This window comes from Aquarana catesbeiana, linkage group LG01, assembly GCF_042186555.1.
Source record: "Aquarana catesbeiana isolate 2022-GZ linkage group LG01, ASM4218655v1, whole genome shotgun sequence".
Lineage (NCBI taxonomy): Eukaryota > Metazoa > Chordata > Amphibia > Anura > Ranidae > Aquarana > Aquarana catesbeiana.
In genome coordinates this window covers 648,757,189-648,781,022 of record NC_133324.1, presented here as the reverse complement: position 1 = coordinate 648,781,022, position 23,834 = coordinate 648,757,189, and the positions used below count along the sequence as shown (strand labels likewise).

At 41.1% G+C, this 23,834-nt stretch overlaps 1 protein-coding gene across 2 annotated transcripts in view; it reads left to right on the top strand.

Annotated features, from left to right (window-relative positions):
- The window catches only part of STPG2 (sperm tail PG-rich repeat containing 2), a 1,021,190-nt gene that overhangs the window by 639,610 nt on the left and 357,746 nt on the right, over window positions 1-23,834 (top strand). For both annotated transcript variants that reach the window (XM_073601209.1, XM_073601213.1), the window contains exon 13: window positions 2,418-2,533. In XM_073601209.1, the coding sequence (XP_073457310.1) occupies window positions 2,418-2,533 (116 nt within the window). The remainder of the gene's footprint in view (window positions 1-2,417; window positions 2,534-23,834) is intronic.

Below are 23,834 nucleotides of genomic sequence, written 5' to 3'. Positions count from 1 at the left end.
GGGCTAACAGGAGGGGTCTGTTCTGTTTTCTCTAAGTCTAGGCTGATGTTATCTTCACTAGGAGTGGTGTTTCTAACCCTGACAGTTTTCCCTACTAAATGTTTCCACCTCTTCAGCATTTCTGCAGTAGAAATCCCATCTATCTCATCTTTAGGTGCTCCTGCCTTTCATAGGTCTACCCACATTTCTTTCCTAGAAATAACTAGCCTGGTTTTCTCTTCACCTCCTGTCTTCTCTACCCCATTCCCTTTCTTCTCTGTTCTTTTCTGCTTGTATTCTTCCTGTCTGGCCTTGACCTTATCTACTGCCCTGACAGGTTTTTTTTTTTTTAGTCTCCTCTAGCTCCCCCAACTGGCTTGAAAGGGTTGTGGCTTCACAAATCTTGCTGTTTAATTCCAGGCCTCCCAACAAGGACAATAATGGAGCCCTGAGATTAAATGGCGCAGACTTCATCAGCTTAGAGCGCAGAGCAGACGTAAAGGGTTCCATATCTGGACCCATCCATTCTGGAAACATATTTAATCTGGTTATACAACCCATCTCACGTAACCTGGAAATACCCTCTCCAATTGATCTCCAGGAGTAGGTATTTTCCAGGTCAGGACTAGCGTATACTTGGACTATTCCATCTCTCACGAGGCCTAATAGTGAAAAATTCACATTAAACTCTCTGACTTTTTGCATTGCCTGATGCAATTGCGGATCATGGGTTAACACTCCCATAGTCACTGCTTCCTTACCTGACAAAACAACACTGTCTGCCCCTTCATCCCATAAGCGTAGGAGCCAACTCAATAGGGGCTCCCCAGACCTTTGTTTGTATTGTTTTGCCAGCTCATGGAGTTCATTTTGTGTAAACTCCCGTACTTCTTCAAATTCAACATCTCTGGGGTTGCGATAATGCACCTCCCCATCTGCCATATCCTTTCTATCATGTTGCCGTTTCCTATGCTTAGTAATAAGAGGTCTGGCATACTTTTTCTTTCCCACTAGCAGATCATCATGCGAAATATCAAACCCTATCTCCTCATCCTCACCATCATTTGAGGAGAGCACATCCTCACAATCCCAATTTTGGGATGTGACAATGGCACGTACCCTGGCTTTACTAACAGGTTTAAGGCCCTTCCTTTTCCTTAAGGCATTCATTGATTTGGTCATGAGGGCTGCACACCATTCTTGCAAATCATCAGTCTGACTAGCGGTTGAACGTACACACTCTGAAGCAACTGCTAGCAGGTCTTTAAATACCTTAACTTCTGCCTCTACCTTCCTCTGGCTCTAACCACGTGCTAAAAAAAACCAACTCATTGGAATCCATGTGTCCGGCACCCTGCATGTAGATTAGGGGCTGGATGCATGGATTAGCAGGCGACACCCCTGCGCCCCATATGGACGGGCTGCCACTGTTTGAACCTTAAACTAAACCTGCATAAGCGATATTAGGAATCCATCACATTTAACCTTGTTAACTGACTATTATGCAGACTCCCTGATGTTTAATAATTAAAGGCAAATAAACTGTTTCATGGGAAGTTTCACATGGCAAAGGAAATTTCCACATAGCTTGAAGAATCTGGCAAACCTTCACTTTACAATGAATAACCAGACATGTACAAAGAAAATAAAATAACAGCACTTTTGCCTGAACATGACTGAAAGATGGAAGTCAGCAGAGCTTTACCTCAGTCACTAAGCTCTGGGGAGTATTCCTAAAGTGCAACTTCACTTGCAATGTGAACAGTGTACTTGTGGAAAACTCACTGTCTTCAACACTCTCTGGATCAACGATTTGGATCATGCATAAATATCATGGAAAAATACATATGCGGGAGTCAAAGGAGCTGCACACCCCAAAGAAATGAGAACATGGAAAGGTTCCCCACTGGGTTTTTTAGCAGAAAAATAAACAAAATATATAATTGTAAAACTTTTTAAAATTATACATTTTGTTTATTTTACTGCTAAAAAAACTCCGTGGGGAACCTTTCCATGTTTTGGATCATGCATGAAGACCTAGAAAGTCCTTAACAGCATATTTGTTCTGGGTCAGTAAATCAGAGTATTGATGCCAGAGGGTCAGTATGACAGGAAACTAGCATATCAGGTATAAAAGTACAAGTAATATGCCAGTATACTTACTTCACACATGGATCGTAATGGAATGCTCATTGCTAATCCTGCTTTGTTAACAGGTTCTATTTGCTTTCATTTATTTTAACCTGTAATGCTGTTTGCACGTCCACTAGTAATGAGAAACGCACTTCACTGGTGTGAAAAGGCCATTACTCTCAACATGAACATTCAGAAGCACATTACTAACACATCTGATTCTACTGCCTTTTACGAATAGCTTGTACCTCTAATGTGCATTATTTATTCAATCATCAATATATAATTACTATTCTTGCCTTTAGGGCCTGGAGCCTATAATCCAGTCATGAAACCAGTCATTCAGTCTCCATCTTCTGTTCCCAGAGAAGAACGTTTTAAAGATCCAAAAGAAGTTACACCTGGTCCTGGATCATATGAGGTACCACACAATGTAAAACTGATTAATTATGCATTTTAGCTGAACGTTTGCCATTATTTGCCATTGCTTCAATCTCTAAACCTGAAGCAAAGTTGTTGTTTTTTTTGAATGACTTTGATAGGGTGAGTGTGGTTGATTTGCTAAATGAAAATAGGATGTTCACTTTGCAAGGAAGTTGCACATTGCAAAGAAATTATCAACAGAGCATACTGTATGTGGTGGAATTAATTTTGCTTGAATTCTTTCTGTTCTGAATTTCATTTTTCAAAGAATATCTATTTAAGTACAAGGAAAATTTAAAAAAAACACCAGCTGTGATTGGATGATGGAAGTCAGCAAAGATTCACCACATTCACTAAGTTCTAGAAAAGCTTGGTTGTAGGCAGGTGTCTATTATATACTGTACTGTTATTTTGTACTGTTATTTTATATTATTTGACATTGTATTGTGATTTGGTACTGTGTTACTTTAAATATTCTGGCTTCAGGGGTCCGGTCGTGTGTGACTACTCTCTGCAGGTGTGTCATATCCTGTATCTTGGGATATAAATATCTGCAGAGGACCAACCCCAGTAAGTGTGGCCTGTGGGAGTGATTTTGGAGGACCAAGAGCTGTGATGTGATTTCTCTTTTTTTTTTTTTTTTTTGCTACTCCTTCCTTGCCTGTTCTTCAGAGAATCCAAGTTTTATGGACACTTTGTTACTATGGACATTATCCAATTCAGTTATGAGCCGCACTAAGTCCTCTATGCACCTTTGCCTATAAAAACTGCTAGGGACAGTGTACCAGTACAGCAGCAAAGCCATTCTTCCTCAGCCAAATCACACTACTAATTTGTATGCAATCATATGCATATGTGAACAACGTTGTAAGATGTACTGTACATGTAAACCTCAAGTTCATCATTTAAGTGAAGAGTTTGTCAGTGTCATTTACTGGAAGATGTCTATAGTCAATAACAAGTGTAACCCTGGTGTATCAAAAGAACATTAAGCTTTGAGAGTTAAAGCCATGCAACCCTTTGGGTTAAACAGCCTTAAACTGATGCAGAACATTTGCCCAAGGTAAACTTTTGTGGTTAAATACATTTGGGGAAATACACAATTTAATCTTCTGGGTTGGGAAACTCTTTCAAAAGATAGCGGACAGTCAGAGGAGGAAGTGTGTGACTGTGGCAGGTAACGGCGTCCTTGTTTGGTGGGAGGGCAGGTGCTTCTTGTGTCCCTCATCTCACGGCTCAGTCTCCTTTTAGGAGCCCGCTTCAGCGCAGGATTGGCCTGTGGACATTGTCTGGGGAGCCACAAAAGCAAGGCCTTGCATCAACAGAAGTGCGATAGCTTCCTGTGGTGTGTGCCTATAAGGTGAAGTGAATTCACTATACATAATACTAATGTCAAGATATGTGTGTCTAAGGAAGACACGAGGGACTGGTGAAGAATGGGACATGTTTTGCAGTCCCTTCTTGTAACGCTAATGTATTCAGAGTGAGAGGTCAGGATTATCCACTTGACCTCCAGAAGATTTACCCCCTTTTATGACCAGGCCATTTTTTGCGATTATGGCACTGCCTTATTTTAACTGACAATTTCCCGGCCATACAATATTGTACCCAAATGAAATTTATATAATTTTTTTTCACACAAATTGAGCTTTCTTTTGGTGCTCACCACTGGGTTTTTTATTTTTTTGCACTATAATAAAAAAAAGCAATATTTTTTACTTTATGCTATAAAACATATCCAATAACAAATTTTAAAAATCAAATGTCTTTATAAATTTAGGCCAATATGTATTTTGCTACATATTTTCAGTAAAAAAAAATCCCAATAAGCGTATAGTCATTGGTTTGCACAAACATTATAGCACCTACAAACTATGGGATATATACTGGAATTTCTATTCATTTATTTTTATACTCGTAATGGTCGCGATCAGTGACTTATATCTAGACTGCGACATTGCGGCATGACACTAATGCCCCGTACACACGATAGGTTTGGAATTCTGATCGTGTGTAGGCTCCATTGGACATTTTCCATCGGAATTTACGTCACACAAAATTTGAGATCTGGATCTCAAATTTTCCGACAACAAAATCTGTTGTCCTAAATTACGATTGTGTGTACACAATACTGAGGCACAAAGTTCCACGCATGCTCGGAATCAAGCAAAAGAACCGCACTGGCTATTGAACTTAATTTTTCTCAGCTCGTCGTAGGTGTTGTAGGTCACCGTGTTCGTGACGTTCGGAATTTCCGTCAAGATTTGTATGACCGGGTGTATGCAAGACAAGTTTGAGCCAACATCCGTCGGAAAAAAAACATGGATTTTGTTGTCGGAAAATCCTATCGTGTGTACAGGGCATAACCGATACTTTTGACACTTTGTGGGAACCAGTGACACTAAAACAGTGATCAGTGCTAAAAATATGCACTGTCGCTGTACTAATGATACAGGCTGGGAAGGGGTTAAACATCTAGAGTGATCAAAGGGTTAAATGTGTGCCTATACAGTGTTTTTGTGTACTATTTGTGTTGTTTTTACTAAGGGATGTGATGAATCCATAACGTCCCTGCTGTCAGGACGGAGCCATGCATTGTTCACATATGCAGAGCTCCATCCAGCCTCCCTTCTGGACGACCAGTGGGTGCCGGTGGTCATCCATTGGCTGGAACCCGCTGATCAGCTTCTGCTGTGACTAATCATGGCAGAAGCAACACTCCGCATGCCCCCTTCCCGGAAGTGCAGAATCACATATATACACATGAATCTGCACAGAATGGCTGCCCTGTAGCAATAAATTTGCTATGGGGCAGTCGGAAAGTGGTTATAGTATCCATTGGTGTTCCTGGAATTAGGTGACTCTTTTGGAACCAAAAGGTGGAGAACTACTTATGTCTTATTGTTTCTAACCTGCCCTTTGGGGGGGGGGGGGGCTCCCTGTCTTTGTAACCCTGCTCAAAGTGCGACTTCTCTTGCAAAGTAAATTGCCTTTAGTAAATCAACCCCAGTATATCCAACATGGACATGAAAATCTTGGGTAAATATCAGCAGAAACTTTGAGTGGCCATCACAAGGCCTTTTTACTCTTCTGGTTAGATTCTTTGTTTCACATTTTTTAGAATGCAGGAGATATGAGACTCTTCTGAGTGTAGCAAGAAGAATGAGATTCTGTGGCAGGAAAAGGGACTCCGGTGTGGAGATGTCACTTCTGTTGGAAGTTAGTGGCTGACCAAACTCACCTATTCCTATACATAATTAAAACAATTCTGTATATAGATATTTGAGGTGGGGCTGACCAATGGGACAAAAATCTGCCTTTTTATTTAGTAATTTGTATACACTTGATGAACAGGCACATCTGCCCGGCGTCATATTGCAAGAACAATCAAATGTATTGCTTTGGAGCCTGTAGGACCATTGAGAATGAGTATATTTTGCCTAGTGTGCTTATTAAAATGATTTGTCATTTGCACTAGTCTCTCTGAAGATATGCTTGCTACTGTCTTATATCAAAGAAGATGTGAAAGATGATAGTATGTAGCAATATCTTCTTTTATTGCTTCTGTTATGAGCCATAGGTGCACAGAGAGATTGATGTAATGTAACTATATAGCATAGGGTGGGAAGATGAAGATTACCATTTAGCATTAAAACTGTAGATATATGCTTATATTGTGGAACACAGTAATTACTATAGTATACTATAGTATTACCATAGTGTATTACCGGTACAGTATATTTATTTTATCCTGTCTCATAAGCTTATTATGGATCATCAACAAAAATAATTGTCTGTGCTAGCTCAAAAAGTAAAGGTTGCTAGCAATGCGGAATAAAATATGTAAATCCCACATTAAATGATAAAACATAATTGTAGCAACAACTGGTGCTGCAAGTGTATTTTAAAATGTATTATGGATCTTACTAAAAGAATCGGCCACATCATCCACCCTCTTTAAATTTACTCATGTTCAGCAGTTCTAGCTTAGGGCAAATTTAAGCCATATACACAGCACTGTCCCAATGCATAGACGAGTCAACTCGTCCTGTATTCTTTAAGTTCAGCTCACACTCATGCAATGGCAGTTGGTGCTCAAAATTTTTTTGGGGCGCAAACAAACTGAAAAAAAACCCATAAAACGTAGCCACTGTGCCCATCAAACGTAGCCACTGTGCCCATCAAACGCAGCCACTGTGTCATCAAACGCAGCCACTGTGCCCCATCAAATGCTGCCACTGTGCCCATCAAATAGTGCCGCTGTGCCCCAAAAAATGCTGCTACTGTGCCCCTTCAAATGCTGCCACTGTGCCCATCAATTGCAGCCACTGTGTCCATCAAATAGTGCCACTGTGCCCCATCAAATGCTGCCACTGTGCCCCATCAAATGCTGCCACTGTGCCCCATCAAATGCTGCCACTGTGCCCATCAAATAGTGCCACTGTGCCCATCAAAAGTTGCCACTGTGACCCCATGCTCGCCGTCTGCATGGCACTTACCCTGTCTTGTGGTGGGTCAGGCATGCGGGTGTTGGCTGCGAGCGGTGGGACCTTGCAGCAGGTCAGACAGTGGCTCCTGTGTCCTCTGTGCATCTCCTCCCCCCCTCCTGATAGGTGTCCAATCGTAGCACCTATCCTTTCAGCCAATCAGGTGACAGGCAACAGACCCACGCACCTGATTGGCTGAGAGGCGGTTCAGTGTTAGGAAAGTGAATATTCATTTGCTATTCTAACACACCTGGGTGGACTGCGAGCGCAAAAGTTCACCTTTTTTAAAGCCTATGTTCTACTCTTCAATGCACTGCAGGTGAAATGTAAATAAATAAAATGTAATTTTGTGAAATTTCATTGTACAGTATTGAAAAAGAAAAATATCAAAATCTGGTGCAGCTCTGCATGGTAGCCAACCTGTTTCTAAATTCAGCTTGTTCAATTAGGCTTTGCCAAAACTTGGAAGCTGATTGGTTTCTATGTTGAGCTGCACCAGATTTTGCACGCTCCAGTTTTAGTAAATCAACCTCACTGTAATGCATGGTTACAATGCATTGCACCACATCACCAAACTGTATATCAGAGGGCACATGTTATAGGGAGCCTAACACACATCACTTGATTACTAGTATTATCCGTCATCAGTATGCTAAAATTCTGATTAATCTGATTGTCCTTTGTATACCATTATTGCTGTTTGCATTACTATATTAAATACAATGTAGGTTACACTAGGCTTAGCTAAAAACTATACATACCGCAATGTTTTTATTTATTTATTTTTATTTTTTTAGAATTTTAGGTGAATTATGTGGTTGACAACGTGGCATTGATAACTATGCAAACAAGCCTTTGGTCATATACAAGTTCTCTTTTTAACTGTATTTTTACATGTTTCTGCTTGCAGGTGTTTCCTTGTAAATTGTTATGCATCTACTGTATATAGATTTTTTGTTAGTGTCTGCAATGAAAATTCTGTGTCTTCTTATACAAAAAAGCATTTAAAACAGCGTTATATTCTAGAGTCACAACCTTCAGTGCAAAACTTTGCTTGATTCATGTTTTCATGGTCTATGCACAGACTTATTACAGTTTCACAGAAATTATCTTGTAATATGATATCTTTGAAAAGACCAGTGAACTTCGTCAAAATTGCATGTGAAGAGTCATCCATCTTCATAACGTGGTTTGGTGGCAATAGCAATAAAAATAGTAGTCAACTCAATTCTGTCGTAATACACTGCATTTTCCATCATTACAGAGGGCAGACATATGAGGGCAGTTGTTTCTTTCCCAGAAAAAACATGTGTGCCACATCCTGGGAGAAAAATGATTTGGAGGTCAACCATAAATACAAGGCTATGGTGTAAGACCCCTGTGATGCTCTAGTGTTACCAGGATGCAGTGTCTACAAACCTAACAAACATTCCACATGATTATTCATTGATGAAGTCAAATGCCAAATTATGGCAGATGTCTACAGGGCTGCATTTTCATCATTGAGGCCTGTAGGTGTACAACTTTTAATTGTATGTGATTGAATAACAAGTAGTGGCGCCATAAAAATATATATAATATACATGCAAACAATGTGAGTTCAGCTGCCCTTTTTCAAGTGAATATGCCACCTTGTAAATGAATTTCAGAAAATAAAAAGTTTGGCGCTAACTCAAAAACCTTTTAAAAATAACAGCTCTATACAATAATTTAGTATATAGTAATGTTCCATGAATCATAAAAAAAGAAGAAAGTCCTCAAGAAAAATCCAAACACTGTGAAAAAAGGAACAGAAAATGTGCAGTGACAAGTAATCTCACCACTAGACTAAATTTAATAATCCTCGTAATAATCTGATTCCCTGGATATCGATATATGTCTGAAGAGGGTGATCCTCAGCTCAAGCTCAGCTCATGAGGTATCTCCTTAGAATAATATACCAAAGAAGCTAGGGAGAAGCTTCCTGATGATGTGTTGATCACAAAATGCATTGAGGCTGCACGCTCGCCCGCATCAACGTCACTTCCCGTACTCGTGGTTCCGACTTTTTGGAAAAGTGTGGTCCAGTGTTTTGGAACGCACGCCGTAATTTGGAAGAACGACGCTTTCTACTCGGCTGTCTGTACATGTTGGTGCTGACTTATTAGCACCTTAAAAAGGTAAGTGCGCATTCATTATATATACTTGCTTGGATACCTGCTACAATAAACTTGTTGCGCTATGATATACATTCTGCTTCTCCCGAGCTTCTTTGGTATATTATTCTAAGGAGATATCTTATGAGCTGAGCTTGAGCTGAGGATCACCCTATCGATATGCAGGGAATCTGATTATTACAAGGCTCATTATATTTAATCATCTGGTGAGTTTGTATTTCTCTCACACGAGTGATGGTGAAGAACAGACCATCAGGATTACTTGTCACTGCACATTTTTTGTTCCTTTTTTCACGGTGTTTGGATTTTTCCTGAGGAATTTCTTATTTTTTATGTTTCACTGGGGGTTATTTACGAAAGGCAAATCCACTTTGCACTACAAGTGCATTTAGAAGTGCAGTCACTGTAGATCTGAGGGGGACATGCAAGGAAAATAAAAAAACAGCATTTTAGCTTGCACATGATTGGATGATAAAATCAGCAGAGCTTCCCCTCATTTCAGATTTACCCCTCAGATTTACAGCGACAGCACTTCAAAGTGCACTCGCAGTGCACTTGTAGTGCAAAATGGATTTGCCTTTCGTAAATAACCCCCACTGTGTTGATTTTTTGTGCAACTTTTCTATGCACTAAATGATTGTACAACCTTTAATGTCCAATTCAACAGCTCATCTGTTACGATCAACCCCTTGAAATATAAAACATGTTCTTGTTTTACTGTTATTACTGGTGTAAAATATTGACAGTGTGTATGTACAAATCTAGCTTTAGAGCTAGAACAAGAGGGACACCGTGTTGTGAAGATATGTGAAAAGAAGGCAAGACTATGTTGCACTGAACGGTGGCTGTGGCTTAAAGGGGCATGAATACTTTCTTTGCTGTGCTGTACATTACACACGCCTGGCCATTCTGTTCATACATGTTATGCTGTATATTTTATACATCAGACTGCTTCACTCTGTTCATTGTACTGTACATTACATACTTCGGACTGCTCTAATCTTGCCATGTTTTACATTACATAATCCTGCTTCAGTCTATACACTGTAAAGTACATTACTAGCTACTGCTCCACTCTGCACACTGTACTGTATGGTACAGAAATGCTCCATTTTGTACACTGTACTGTATTGTACATACTCCTAAGGACTCCACCCTTTTCTTCTGTGCAATGTAATATACTGCATTATACCCCCTACTAGCGCACTCTATACTGCTTCAATCTATACAGTCTAAGGTGCGTTACTACTTACTGCTCCACTATGCACACTGTACTCTACATTATGTACTCCCTGCTGGTCCACTATGTACACTGTAATGTATGTTACATACTGCTTATGGCTCCATTCTTCTGTACAATTAAATATATTTTACGCCCTACTAATGTGCTTTGTACTGTACATTACACACTCCTGACTGTTCTACTCTTCATGCCATGTTTTACATTACATATTACTGACTGCGCCAGTCTATACAATGTAAGGTGCATGACTCCTTACTGCTCCACTCTGTACACTGTACTGTATGCTACAAACTCCTGATGGCTTTATTGTCCCGTACAATGAAATATATGTTATATGGCTGTTCTATACTTCATGCCATGTTTGACCTTACATACTACTGACTGCTTCAGTCAATTTTTTTTTTTTTTTGAAGGAACCATTAGTATCAATTAAGGACATAGCTGCAGCCAAAGATGATGAGGTATCCCCTAGAAATAGTAATGTGTCATTGGCATATAATGCTATTTTGTCCTCACTCATGGATCTCTGGAAACCAATAATTGCTGGGGAAAAATGGATGGCCTCTGTCAAGGGCTCCAAAGCTAGGACAAATAGTAGAGGCGACAGGGGGCATCCCTGCCTCGTTCCCCGATGCAATGGAAAAAGGTCAGCTATATACCCGTTCACCTGAACCCGAGCTTTCGGGGCAGTAACTGCTCCAGTCTATACACTGTAAGGTACATTACTACCTACTGCTCCACTCTGCACACTGTACTGTAAATGGCATATTCTTTACCCCTCCATTCTGTACACTATACTATGTTACATACTTCTAATGACTCCACTCTTTTCATAAGTACAATGTACAGTACTCCCTACTGCTCCACTCTTTACACTGTACTGTGCATTACATATGCCTGGGTGTAGTACAGTAATGCAACTTCCTGAGATGGAGTTTGAATGTGTGCCAGGACACTGTTAGTGGTGGTGCTTCCCCAGGGAAATACAGGATCCTTACCTCCAATGTTTTATGTATCACCAGCGGCATGTTTACTCTGTGCTTGTATATTCTGTGCATGATCTAATGTGCACCAATGAATATTAGTTTTTAGAGTTGCTTTAATAAAGATTGACGTGTTTTTTTAACTTTTAGCCTCTCTACTGCTGTTGAATAGCAAAGGAGTTCTCCCTTGGAACAGTTATATTGATCATCCCATTGAAGTAGCTGAAAGGCGCATTTAGACCTTTTAGAATTAAAAAGTCCAGCAAAAAGTTGAGATTTTGTCCACGGTGAGGATCTTTTGACTTTTTTCTGAGTTTAGTGGAATGGATAACCGCTTTCTTTGTTTTTCTGAAGATCCATATAGGATTTTCCAGCACTTATATTATTTTGCCATTTTAGCATTTTCTTTATTGTTTGTTGAACGACTTGTATGGGACCTTAGCACCTAATATATGGGGACATTATTTGTTCTATAAAAAAAACATCCTAACAGAGAAAAATGGAACTTTGACGGTACCACAAAAAGTATTTATAAAAAGTATCACATTTTATTTGTACAAATGTTAAAATATATTGATTAAAATCAACAAAACCGATCACAAAATACTAAGTACATATACATCTGCCTTGTGATGCAAAACATCACATGCTGTTCTTCCCATCATACATTTCATGTATGAAGTGATGGGTTGCTTGCTACTCTACAACACATTTCACGGGTCAGGATCCCACTTCATCAGAAAGACAAACAATAACAACATAAACTCTGCAATTATAGAAGAATATATAAGAACACTTTGTTCAAATCATATGAAAAAGAACATTCCTTATATATTTTTCTATTCTATTTTGACAAATATTCTTCCTACCTATAGCAGATGCCAAAATTGCTCATAAAAACAAGAAATCATTGCAGCCAGCAATTCAAACCATGGGGAGAATGGACCCATACACTGATGTGTGTTCAAATGAGCCAAAGCAGAATAATTCAACAGAGTATACTGAAAGATCGTTTCATGATATGTAATGTTATTCATATTACCTAGGAATCCATATATTACCTAACTACACCCCTACTCCCCACATAGATAAGATATATCTAAATCTATATGTATATATAGATAGATATATATATATATAGCTATATCTATCTCTCTCTCTCTCTCTCTCTCTCTCTCTCTCTCTCTCTCTCTATCTCTCTCTATCTCTCTCTATCTCTCTCTCTCTCTATCTATCTCTCTCTCTCTCTCTCTCTCTCTCTCTCTCTCTCTCTCTCTCTCTCTATCTCTCTATCTCTCTATAGAAGAAGAGAGCCTAGGCATATAGGAAAGGAATGGCACCAAAACAGCGTTCTCGAATTGATGCACATGCGTGCGCCATGATGTCACTATCGACCCCCCCACCACCATTAGAAATGTATATATTGTCCAGTTCGAAGTGCTCATGCATTTGTCATGACGCCTGGAATATCGTCCAGTTCGAAGTGCTCATGCATTTGTCATGATGCCTGGAATATCGTCCAGTTCGAAGAGCTCATGCATTTGTCATGACACCTGCGTGCCGCTTCCGGCACAGTGACACCAGGCACATTGCTGTGCTATAACTGAAGATATAACAGGAAAAATCAATAGTTAGGACCCGGCAAGGGTAAGGACAAAATAAAAAGATCACCAGATCCAACTGTCCATTAGATTTGAAATTGAATGCTGTTTATAATATTAATCACATTAAAATTCATTAAACAATCTACTTAGCACGAGTTTCCTAACTGGAAGAGAAAAGAAAAAGTGATGTCACAGAACAGGTACATACTAAATAGATTGATAGATATTTGTTCAATAGCTGGGAAAGTTATGAGTTTGCAGCACTGGTGTTGTGGTCTCACGTACCACATATTTTTAATAGTTTTTAGGAAATTTGATAATATATTCATATTTATGTATTGCGTGATTGTTATTAAGTTATTGCTTATACATTTTATGTAGATAGACAGAGTTTTTATTATAGTTTTAACGAAATACATCTTTGTTTCTTATGTGCTTATGGTGGCTGTATTCTTTTACTTAGTGCTTGCAGCTAGATAGGTTTAGGTCAAGGGGAAGCACAGAAAATTTCTATATTTATAGGTCAGTAAAGGCAATCTACATATTTTTCTCAGTAAAGCGTTCCTTTGAGCAAGCTGACAGTGGCACAATGATACCATGGAATTCTTATTTATCTTTTGTTATCATTAGCATTTCAAAGAATGTTTGCAATTTTTATTGCATCTTCTAAATGTTTAGTTTTACTTTCTTGAAAAGTTCACTCTGAGTTATGTAATTAGCTATTTAACAAGCCTCCAGGATCGATAAAGAAAAAATATCAACCTTTGTGCAGAATCTGCAATGATTATAAATGTCATTCCCACCTAATAAAAATGCACTAGCAGGTTATGGATAATTATGCTAATATAGGCATTTGAGACTTCAAAAATCACTTAACTTTTTATTGCATCCGTACAGTGGGTGAGACTTTTTCAATGATGTAACAGCTTTCTTTTGTTTAGTATACTGGTCTTGTACTGTGGAAGAGCTCCCGGGCCAAGTAAAACAAAAGAACTCTGAGCTACTCTCTTAGAGCTTTGATATATTAATACAAAGCTGTGAACAGATCTATGATGTTATTTCAGAATTATTTCAGTAAGGTGTTTGGGTAGCAATAAGTTAAAGTGTATTTTAGCTTCCTCCAGGAAAAATGAAATCCTTTAAGACATTAAACCTAAGATGTTAGCAAATCTAAGCTTTTTTTATAGTGTTTTAGAAGGATACAGACACCTTACAGGTCTTTAACAATGGACCTACATTTACAGTTTAAAACTTTGTACACTTTGCAAAGAATATTCACTTAAATGAATAAATAAGGCAAAGCTAGCTATGCCCATGTTGAATACCTGGCTATGTAGAAGGAAAAAAAAAACAAGATTTTTTTTTTCATATGCTGTATATGATCAGATGACTGAAGTCAACACAGCCTTACCTTACTCTCTAAGCAAAGTGAACCTTCACTTTGCAAAGTGAACATTCACATTGTAATGTGAACATTCACTTTTTTCTTAAGTAAATCAAACCCACTGTGTATCTAAAGTAAACAAAAAAAACTACCCTAGGATCACTGATTTCTACATGTTCTTCCTGCCCTCTACTTGACAGTGGGTATGCTGTGTTTACTAGAAAGGACTTAATAAAGCAGATTGTCACCCTCCAATCTTCAGGTCTTTCTACTCCTCCTCTCCTGAAATAATGCTGTATTTTTGTTTTTTAGAAAAAAGTTTGGACTGCCCCCAGATGCATGGCATTCGCCATTCCAGGAAACCTGGAAGCTGATTGGTTTCTATGCAGGGCTGCATCAAATTTTGCACTTGCCAGTTTGATTAAATCAACCCCATAGTTTATTTTTTCATTCAACCACCGGGTTAAATTAAAAAAATTGCATGCATAGATTTTTCCCACTGAGACATTTTATTCTGGTGGGGGGACTCTCCCCCTCCCATCAGAATACACTGATCAGTACTGAAAACTGCAAACTCTAATGGAATGTTGGGTTTCCAACAAGACCATTTGACAGAACCCTAAGGTTAGACCGGCTTCTGTTGAACAGAGAAGAATACACACATACCAAAAGTCAGACAGTTCCTGTTGAACCAGCCAACTTTCAGTACGTGTGTACTTGGCTTTAGTCACTAGATGTTTCCATAGCAGACATTTCTCCACTCTAACATAGCAATGTAAAGCATAGCTGTGACAGACACATATAGTAAAGGGGCTTTTGGAGGCGACTGTAGGGTAGCCTCTTGCCTACTGATTATGGGCCCTGGCTTTTGAGGGGGCTCTAATCTTTGGGAGGTGTGTGCCTGGGGGACCTTTGGAGTGGTTTTGCTTTGGATTCAGGTCCATGTCTTCCTGAAACACACAGATTCTGGGAACCTAGGACCTGGATACCAATTTGTGGCTTCTGTGCCCAAAGCATTAGTGACTGCTTTACCCCCCCCCCCCCCCCCCTAGATTCAGAATGCAAAAAACAACCAGATGCTGGTGTCTTCTGCTGTTATGTGTAATCTGTTTATTAAGGTGTCTTTCATTGTATAATTCCCCATTGTGTGCCTCCTAGGTGTGATTTCCCACTGTTAATTGAGTCACCTTTTGTTTCTGTCTGCCTGCTAGTATTGTGTCCACTTCACCTCATTACCAAACTTTGGTAGGATGTTTATGTGTTCATATTAGCCATGCATTAGATGTACTGCTGTTACCGTTTACAATGTACACTGTTATGGGTAATGTGATCAAGCTCTTACCTGATTTTGTGTGGTATATATTCTGTGTGAATTTACAATAAAATCAGTTCCAGTTTGCACCCCAGCTAGTGTGTCAGAAACCATGAAATCAGGCCGAGACAAAAGTACAGTTAAATCACACTTGTTTAATAATAAAAGTAAAAAGAACAAACATAGTCAAAACATGATCAAGGCGAAGGCAGAGCTCCACTGGACTGGACGGCTTAAGTAGGCAGGACTGACGAGCAGGATATCATCAACAGCTGAGTAACTGTGGAGAGATAGGAGCTGGTAATTAGCCAACAACTGAGCAGCCAGCTCAGAGAAGGAAGGGCTGAGCCCAGCCCTGACAGTACCCCCTCCTCAACGACTCCTTCCCCTTGGAGGACCACCAGACTTGAGGGGAAAACGTCTATGGAAATCACGGAGGAGGACAGGGGCATGTACGTCCGAGGAAGAGACCCAAGAGCGTTCCTCCGGACCGTACCATTTCCAATGCACCAGGTACTGTATGCGCCCACGGAACCTACAGGAGTCAACAATGGACTGTACTTCATATGCCTCATGGTTCAAACTGTACAGGGTGAGGACGTGGCACCGAGGTGGTAAAGCGGTTGTAGACCAAAAGGTTTTAATAAGGAGAAATGAAATACATTCGAAATATACATATTAGAAGGAAGGTCTAATGCGTAAGCCACTGGGTTAATCCTGCGAAGAATACAGAAAGGCCTAATAAACTGAGGTGCGAACTTCAGTGAGGGAACACGTAGTCGGCGGTTGCGAGATGACAACCAGACCCTGTCCCCAACCTGGTAGGAAGGCGCAGACAGGCGTCTGCGGTCAGCATGGAGTCTGTACCTATCATGAGCATGTCGCAAAGCCTCCTGGACTTGTGCCCAGGTGGAACAAAGACCACAGAGATGCTCCTCTAATGCAGGAATATTCTGCGGAACAAATGAGTCAGGCAACATGGAGGGTTGGAAACCATAATTCGCCATAAACGAGGACAATCGGGAGGCGGAATTCAAGGCACTGTTGTGAGCAAACTCTGCCCACGGTAATAGGTCTGACCAGTTGTTATGATGGTCAGAAATATAGTAACGTAGGAATTGCTCCAAGGACTGTTTGTCTCGTTCTGCGGCCCCATTAGACTGCGGGTGATATGCAGAGGAGAAAGCAAGCTGAATTCCCAACTGTGCACAAAAGGCTCGCCAGAACCGGGACACAAACTGACTACCCCTGTCCGAGACAATCACCTTGGGTAGCCCATGTAAGCGAAAGATCTCCCGAGCAAAAATGGAAGCCAGTTCCTTAGAAGTGGGCAACTTGTTAAGTGGAATACAACGACACATCTTTGAGAACCGGTCAACTACCATAAGGATAACTGTGTTGCCCTGGGAGTTGGGTAACTCTACAATTAAATCCATAGACAGGTGGGTCCAGGGCCTCTCTCCATTGGGTATGGGTTGTAGGAGGCCCACTGGAAGGTGTCGTGGAGTCTTACTCTGAGCACACATGGAACAGGCAGCTATGAAGGCAGTTACATCAGCACGTAGACTAGGCCACCAGAATTGTTGGGAAATGTCCCAAAAGAGTTGATTCTTCCCTGGGTGGCCAGCAGCCTTGGGATAATGGTAAGTCTGGAGCACGGCAGTACGGAGACTCTCTGGGACAAAGCAGCGATCAGGAGGAATCACAGGAACCGCAACCGACTCCAGCCTGGAAGTGGAGGAAAATTGTTGTGACAAGGCGTCAGCCCTTACATTCTTAGTACCGGGTAAGAATGAGACAATGTAATTGAAACTTGACAAGAAAAGAGGCCATTGCACCCTTCTGGGAGAGAGGCATTTAGCCTCAGACAAGAATGTGAGATTCTTCTTCAGTAAAAATGAGAACCGGCACAGTGGTACCTTCAAGGAGATGTCTCCATTCTTTCAGGGCTAAAATGATCACCAACAGCTCTCTGTCACCAATCTTAATCACAATTTCTTAGAAAAGTAGCCACAAGGATGCATAGCACTCTCAGAGGTAGGACGTTGAGACAGTAGGGCACCAACACCAGTCTCAGAAGCATCAACCTCAAGGATAAAAGGTAACATAGGATCAGGATGTGCCAACACAGGAGCAGAAACAGAGACAGCCTTGAGACTCTCAAAGGCCTTAATGGACTCCGGAGACCAACTCTGTGGGTTACCATCCTCTCTGGTCATATCAGTCAGGGGCTTGACCAGAGACAAGAAGTTACGAATAAACCTCCGATAATAGTTGGCAAAGCCCAGGAAACGCTGCAGAGGATGTAAACCCATGGGTCGGGGCCACTGTAGAACTGCCGAAAGTTTCTCTGGGTCCATCGAAAAACCAGCAGTGGAAATGACAGCCCAGGAATTTAACCTGTTCACGATGGAACTCGCACTTCTCCAGTTTACAATATAGATTGTTCTCTCTTAGTTTCTGAAGCACATGACAGACATCTGTGTGGTGGCTCTCCAGGGACTTGGAAAATATGAGGATATCATCGAGATAAACCACCACACATAACTGCAACAGATCTCTGAGGACATCGTTAATAAATTCCTGGAAAACTGCCGGGGCGTTACAAAGGCCAAAAGGCCTGTTCTGGTATTAAACGCAGTTTTCCACTCTTCGCCCTCTTTAATCCTCACAAGATTGCATGCCCCTCTCAAATCAAGCTTCGTGAAAATCATTGCTCCCTTGAGCAACAAATGATTCCTCAAATAATTTTGTAATCAACGGAATCGGATAAGCATTCTTAATCGTGAAATGATTGAGACCCCTATAATCAATACAAGGTCTCAGTTCACCACTCTTCTTCTTCACAAAGAAGAAACCAGCACCAGCAGGAGACGAGGATTTGCAGATGAAACCTCAAGAAAGTGCGTCTGCAACATACTCCTCCATGGCCTTATCCTCCAGGACCGACAAAGGGTAAACCCGGCCACAAGGGGGTATGGCACCATGTTGAAGGTCAATTGCGCAATCATACGGTGCGGAGGCAAACTACCGGCTTGACCTTTGTCAAAGACATCGCTAAAATCGCGGTACTCCTCTGGCAGGGAGGAGAGTGAAGAGGTGCACAGGACCTTGGCTACCTTCTGGAAGCATGTCTCACTTCATTGTGGTGTCTAGGAGAGAACCTCAGCACAGAGCCAATCAAAAGAGGGGTTGTGCCTCTGTAACCAAGGATAACCAATAACCAGCGAAAACTTAGGTGAGGAAATAACTTGGAATTGGATTATCTCATGGTGAACAGCCCCTACGGCCATGGACAATGGAACCATCTCATGAGTCACATGGGTAGGCTGTAGAGGTCTCCTGTCAAGAGCCACAATGACAAGTGGAGTGTCACACAGCTATAGCGGAATCGAATCCTTCGATACAAAGGCAGCATCAGTGAACAGGCCTGCAGCCCCAGAGTCGATTAGAGCCTTTACTCAGCCCAAGAAAGGGTGACCGAAACCAGGGGCTTATCCTTCTGGATAACTGGGGATGAAACAACGCCACCTAAGGTCTGTCCATGACAGGACCTCAAGGTTCGGGCATTCCCTGGACGGGTAGGACAAGACTTAAAAAAGTGACCTGCCTGGCTACAATAAAGGCACAATCTCTCCCTCCTAAAGGCTCTATCATCCGCAGAGAGACGTGTGAAACTCAAGCACAAGCGTTCACCTTCACTGACCGACTCGGTACCAGGAGGCATGGGAGGTGAGGGAGGCACGGGTGGGACTGCAAAGCTCGGAGACAAACATACAGGAGGCTTCCGCAAGCGCTCCTTAAAAGAGAGTCTTTCTCTGAGTCTGGAGTCAACAAGGATAGCAAACGTGACCAACTTCTCCAGCTCAGTAGGTATATCTCAGGCTGCTATCTCATCCTTGATGGTATCTGAGACCATGAGAAAAAGAAGCCACAAGGGCCTCATTGTTCCACGCAACCTCTGCTGCCAGAGTACGGAATTCAATGGCGTAGTCGGCAACAGTTCTCATACTCTGTTCGATGGACATGAGGCACTTGGTAGCAGAAGCGGAGTGAGCGGGAACGTTAAATACCATTTTAAATGAAGCCACAAACTCAGGGTAGCTCAAGACAACAGGTTTTTGCGTCTCCCATAGAGGGTTTGCCCAGGCCAAGGCTCTCTCAGAAAGCAAAGATATCACAAAACCTACTTTGCTTCTGTCCGTGGTAAAAGGCCTGGGGCAACATCTCAAAGTATATCTCAACCTGGTTGAGAAACCCTCCGCATTGGACTGGATCATACCCCCAAATTGCTGGGGAAGCGGAGCGGAACCAAACATACCTCTTATAGAGGTAATACTCGAGGCGGGTGCCTGTACAGAGACTGGAGCAGCAGCAGGGTCAGCCTGCAACATAGGTTGTACCAGGGTGGCCCCAGTGGGAGATTCCAGGTAAGCCGTACATCTCAGGAGCGTTTGTAACGCCATGGCAAACTGATCCATGCGGTGATCCAGTTCATCCAATCTGGAAAAAATATTACCAGCAAGTGGATTGACTGCATCTTCTGAATTCATGGCCTTTGCCTACTATCAGAAACCATGATATCATGCCGAGACAGAAGTACAGTTGAATCACACTTGTTTAATAATAAAAGTAAAAAGAAAAAATGTAGTCAAAACATAGCCAAAGTTCAGTAACCGGAACGGATAGTCAGCCAAGCCAGAAGTCAGGGATCAATGTAGTGGAACAGCAAGCAGGATCTGGAGCAAGAAGGGATGTCAGCAAAGCAAGTCTTGAACAGGATCGCAGGAGAGGTTTCTGTGATGTTGACCAAGGCAAAGGCAGAGCTCCTCTGAACTGGACGGCTTTAGTAGGCAGGACTGACGAGCAGGATATCATCAACAGCTGAGTAACTGTGGAGAGATAGGAGCTGGCAATTAGCTGACAGCTGAGCGGCCAGCTCAGAGAAGGAAGGTCTGAGCCCAGCCCTGACATAGTGTCGTCTAGTTCTTGGGTGCAATTCTCAGCTATAATACCTGGTTCCAGAGTGGAGGAAGCTGTATCTTGGCAGAGGCACCCAGGTTGGGTGAGAGGTGGTCCGTCACAATAGCTACATGTTTGATCTGCCTCTACCTTGGGCAGTCATTGTTGTTCCTGTTGCAGGACATTGTGTGACAGAAAAAATTCACACTGTCTGTCATCTCTGCAGGGGATAAGCTCATACAAACTAAATTTCTGCCCAGGGTGTATTTTACCCCGGTGTGTATGTCCAGAATATATCCTGATAGAGATCCCCAATGCCCCAGGTGTAGGATACATCCGGGTACATATATGCACATGTTCTGGACCTCTCCCGCTCTGGTGGCCTTCTGGTCCGGGGTATTTGAACAACTAAATGTCAGACTTGAGCTCTCAGTCCCTATGACACCTGAACTTGCGTTACTTGGTATTCATGATGATGAACAAAGATCCCATCATAGTAAATTGCTAATATCATACTTACTTTTCTATGCCAAAAAGGAAATCCTATGTAAATGGACCTCTTCTACCCCTCCTGCTCTATCCACCTGGGAGAACAAAATTAATGCTGCCCTACCTTTATACAAACTGACGTATATTAGTCGTGGTTGCCCCTGGAAATTTGATAAAGTGTGGTCGCCATGGACAACTTTGTAATTACCTGGCTTTAGCTGTATATGGTCCCCTCCCTCTCCTTTTCTCCCCCTCCTTACCCTACCATGCTCCCCTTCCTCATTTTACCCCTCCCCTCCCCTCTACCCCCCCATACTTTCTTATTTTAGGGGACCTGATTCCTAAGCACGACTTTCTTGATGCGTACCCATATGTATTGATCTAATGTGTACTCGTGTACTAATGATGGAAATCGAACATGTGGCATATGTAATAACAAATTATTGTAAAGTATGTCTTCTACTCCACAAATGTATGTATTTTTATACTGTATCACTGCTGTTAATAAAGCACTCCTGATTGTTAAAAAAAAATCCACACTGTCAAAGCTGATATCCGTGAGTAATTTCTTTGTAAAAAGGGCACTTATTATGATCACTAAAGTTTGAAGCTGGCAGTGAGATGGTTACCCAGTGGCCTGGGAACCTTATCATTACATATTTAAATCAGGTAGATGTGAATGTATAGATACACATTAATAATTCAGCATATACATTCAGCATGACAGCATTATAACTGTATATGCAAAGGCTTCTAAGGCATGCTGATGGTTTTTTGCCATAAGGCTAGAACAGACTTAGCAGCAATAAAGTATATAACAGTAAATACATCTTTATAATCCATGCTTACTCTATTCCAGCCCATCCCTGCATCTGTTTCATTGAACAGAATAAACCATTTAGCTTATAGATTCCCCAGCAACTAATTTACGGTGACTCCTGGTCACATTTCAGTGGGTTAAGACCATTATTTCTCTGTTGAGCTTCCAACACTCAGTAAGCCATTGCTCCAATAAATAAAGGTTGTTCTTAGGCCAAATGAAAGAGCTAATCACTGTTAGCCAGATGCACCTAATAAAATGATGGTTCAAGGCGTATAATAGTCATCCCTCACTATGATCTTTGCTTCTGTATGAATGTTACAGTTTGGCCCCTTTTCCTTAGAAATATCTCCCAGCTCTTCCAATGCTGTTTGCATTTAAATTGCTAAATGTCATATCTAGAGAAAAACATTTCACTAGATTGGCAGCATTCAGTGTCAATATGCAAAGAACTGAATGTTTTTTAAAAAACAATCATTTCAGTCTGACAGAACAAATCTTAGTCGTAATGGCTCCAGTCACTTACATGAGATATCTGATGTATTTTAGGTGAGCTAGAAATGTTCATCTGTGGCACATATGAATAGTGTATGTCTTGCCCTATTTTCTTCTTCCATTAAATAAAATTTAATTTAACAATAACATTGTCACATTTAGAACAATGCTCTTATGTAATTAAAGTATATCAATAGTGTTTCAGTACAGTTTGTTGTATCTCTTCATCAGCTTCATCATAATTGGTAATACCTTGGAATTATTATTGCACACATTTCATCAGGACACGTTAAATAAGTAGAGCAAATGCCAAATATGAAATTGATTCCACATAGTGAATTAATTATTTGATAGAATATATTGTCTCTATAGTCTATGATTAATATTTATGAAGTAATTATCAGCAATATTTGTAAAGACTGCTATATTGAATGAAATATATGGCAAATATGTACCAAATACATGTTTCAAAGGCTAAATATTCTGACTTCTAACTGAAGTCCATCTAGACTGTGTACATGGAACATAATTTTGAGCTTGACCTTATCATTTTAGGTACACATGGGGAGAGAGTGGATCTCTTATCATTCATGTTCAATGTATATACTTATTCTGTTCTGTAATAAAAGCTGTGTATGCTTATTCTTCTGATCTTAAGAAAGCTAAAACATGCCTGACACCCTGGTCTGCTGGAATGAAGTGTATACAGGCAGTTCCAGGCAACAACTTACATTTTTACATGGTGCAAAAAAAGAAAAGCAAATAAAAAACACAAAATAGTTTTTAAAAAAGCTTCAGATACGTCACTTATTGCAATGGTGCTACAGTTAAGTCTTGTACAGCGCATGATATGTTTGCTTAGGTTCCAGTGCAGGTCATAAACACATATCCACGGAAATCCCTAGCCCAGCATTACTGTAGTCTAGAAGACAGTGCAGGTATTGCACAAGAGTATCTGGAGGGTGCTCGTCCTTTGGTATTGGTGGGGGGGGGGGAGAAATAGTTGGGTGTCGTTGGGAGGAATAGTGCCCCATTTTTTTTGTCAGTGGAGGAAATTATGCCCCATTGTTGGTGTCAGTGGCAGGAATTATCCCCATTGTTGGTGTCAGTGTCAGGAATAATGCCTCAAGGGCCAGATAAAGGCAAGCAAAGGGCCACATCCGCCCCCAGGGCCACAGTTTGGAGACCACTGCTCCAGACTGTACATATTAAATTCCTGAACCTTTCACCATTTTTGTTACCCGTCTCTGGACTTGTTCTATCTTATCAATATCTTTTTTGTAAGTGAGGTCTCAAGAACTGAACAGTATTCTAAATGAGGTCTCACTAAAGATCTATATAGGGGAATCAGAACCTCCTTCCTC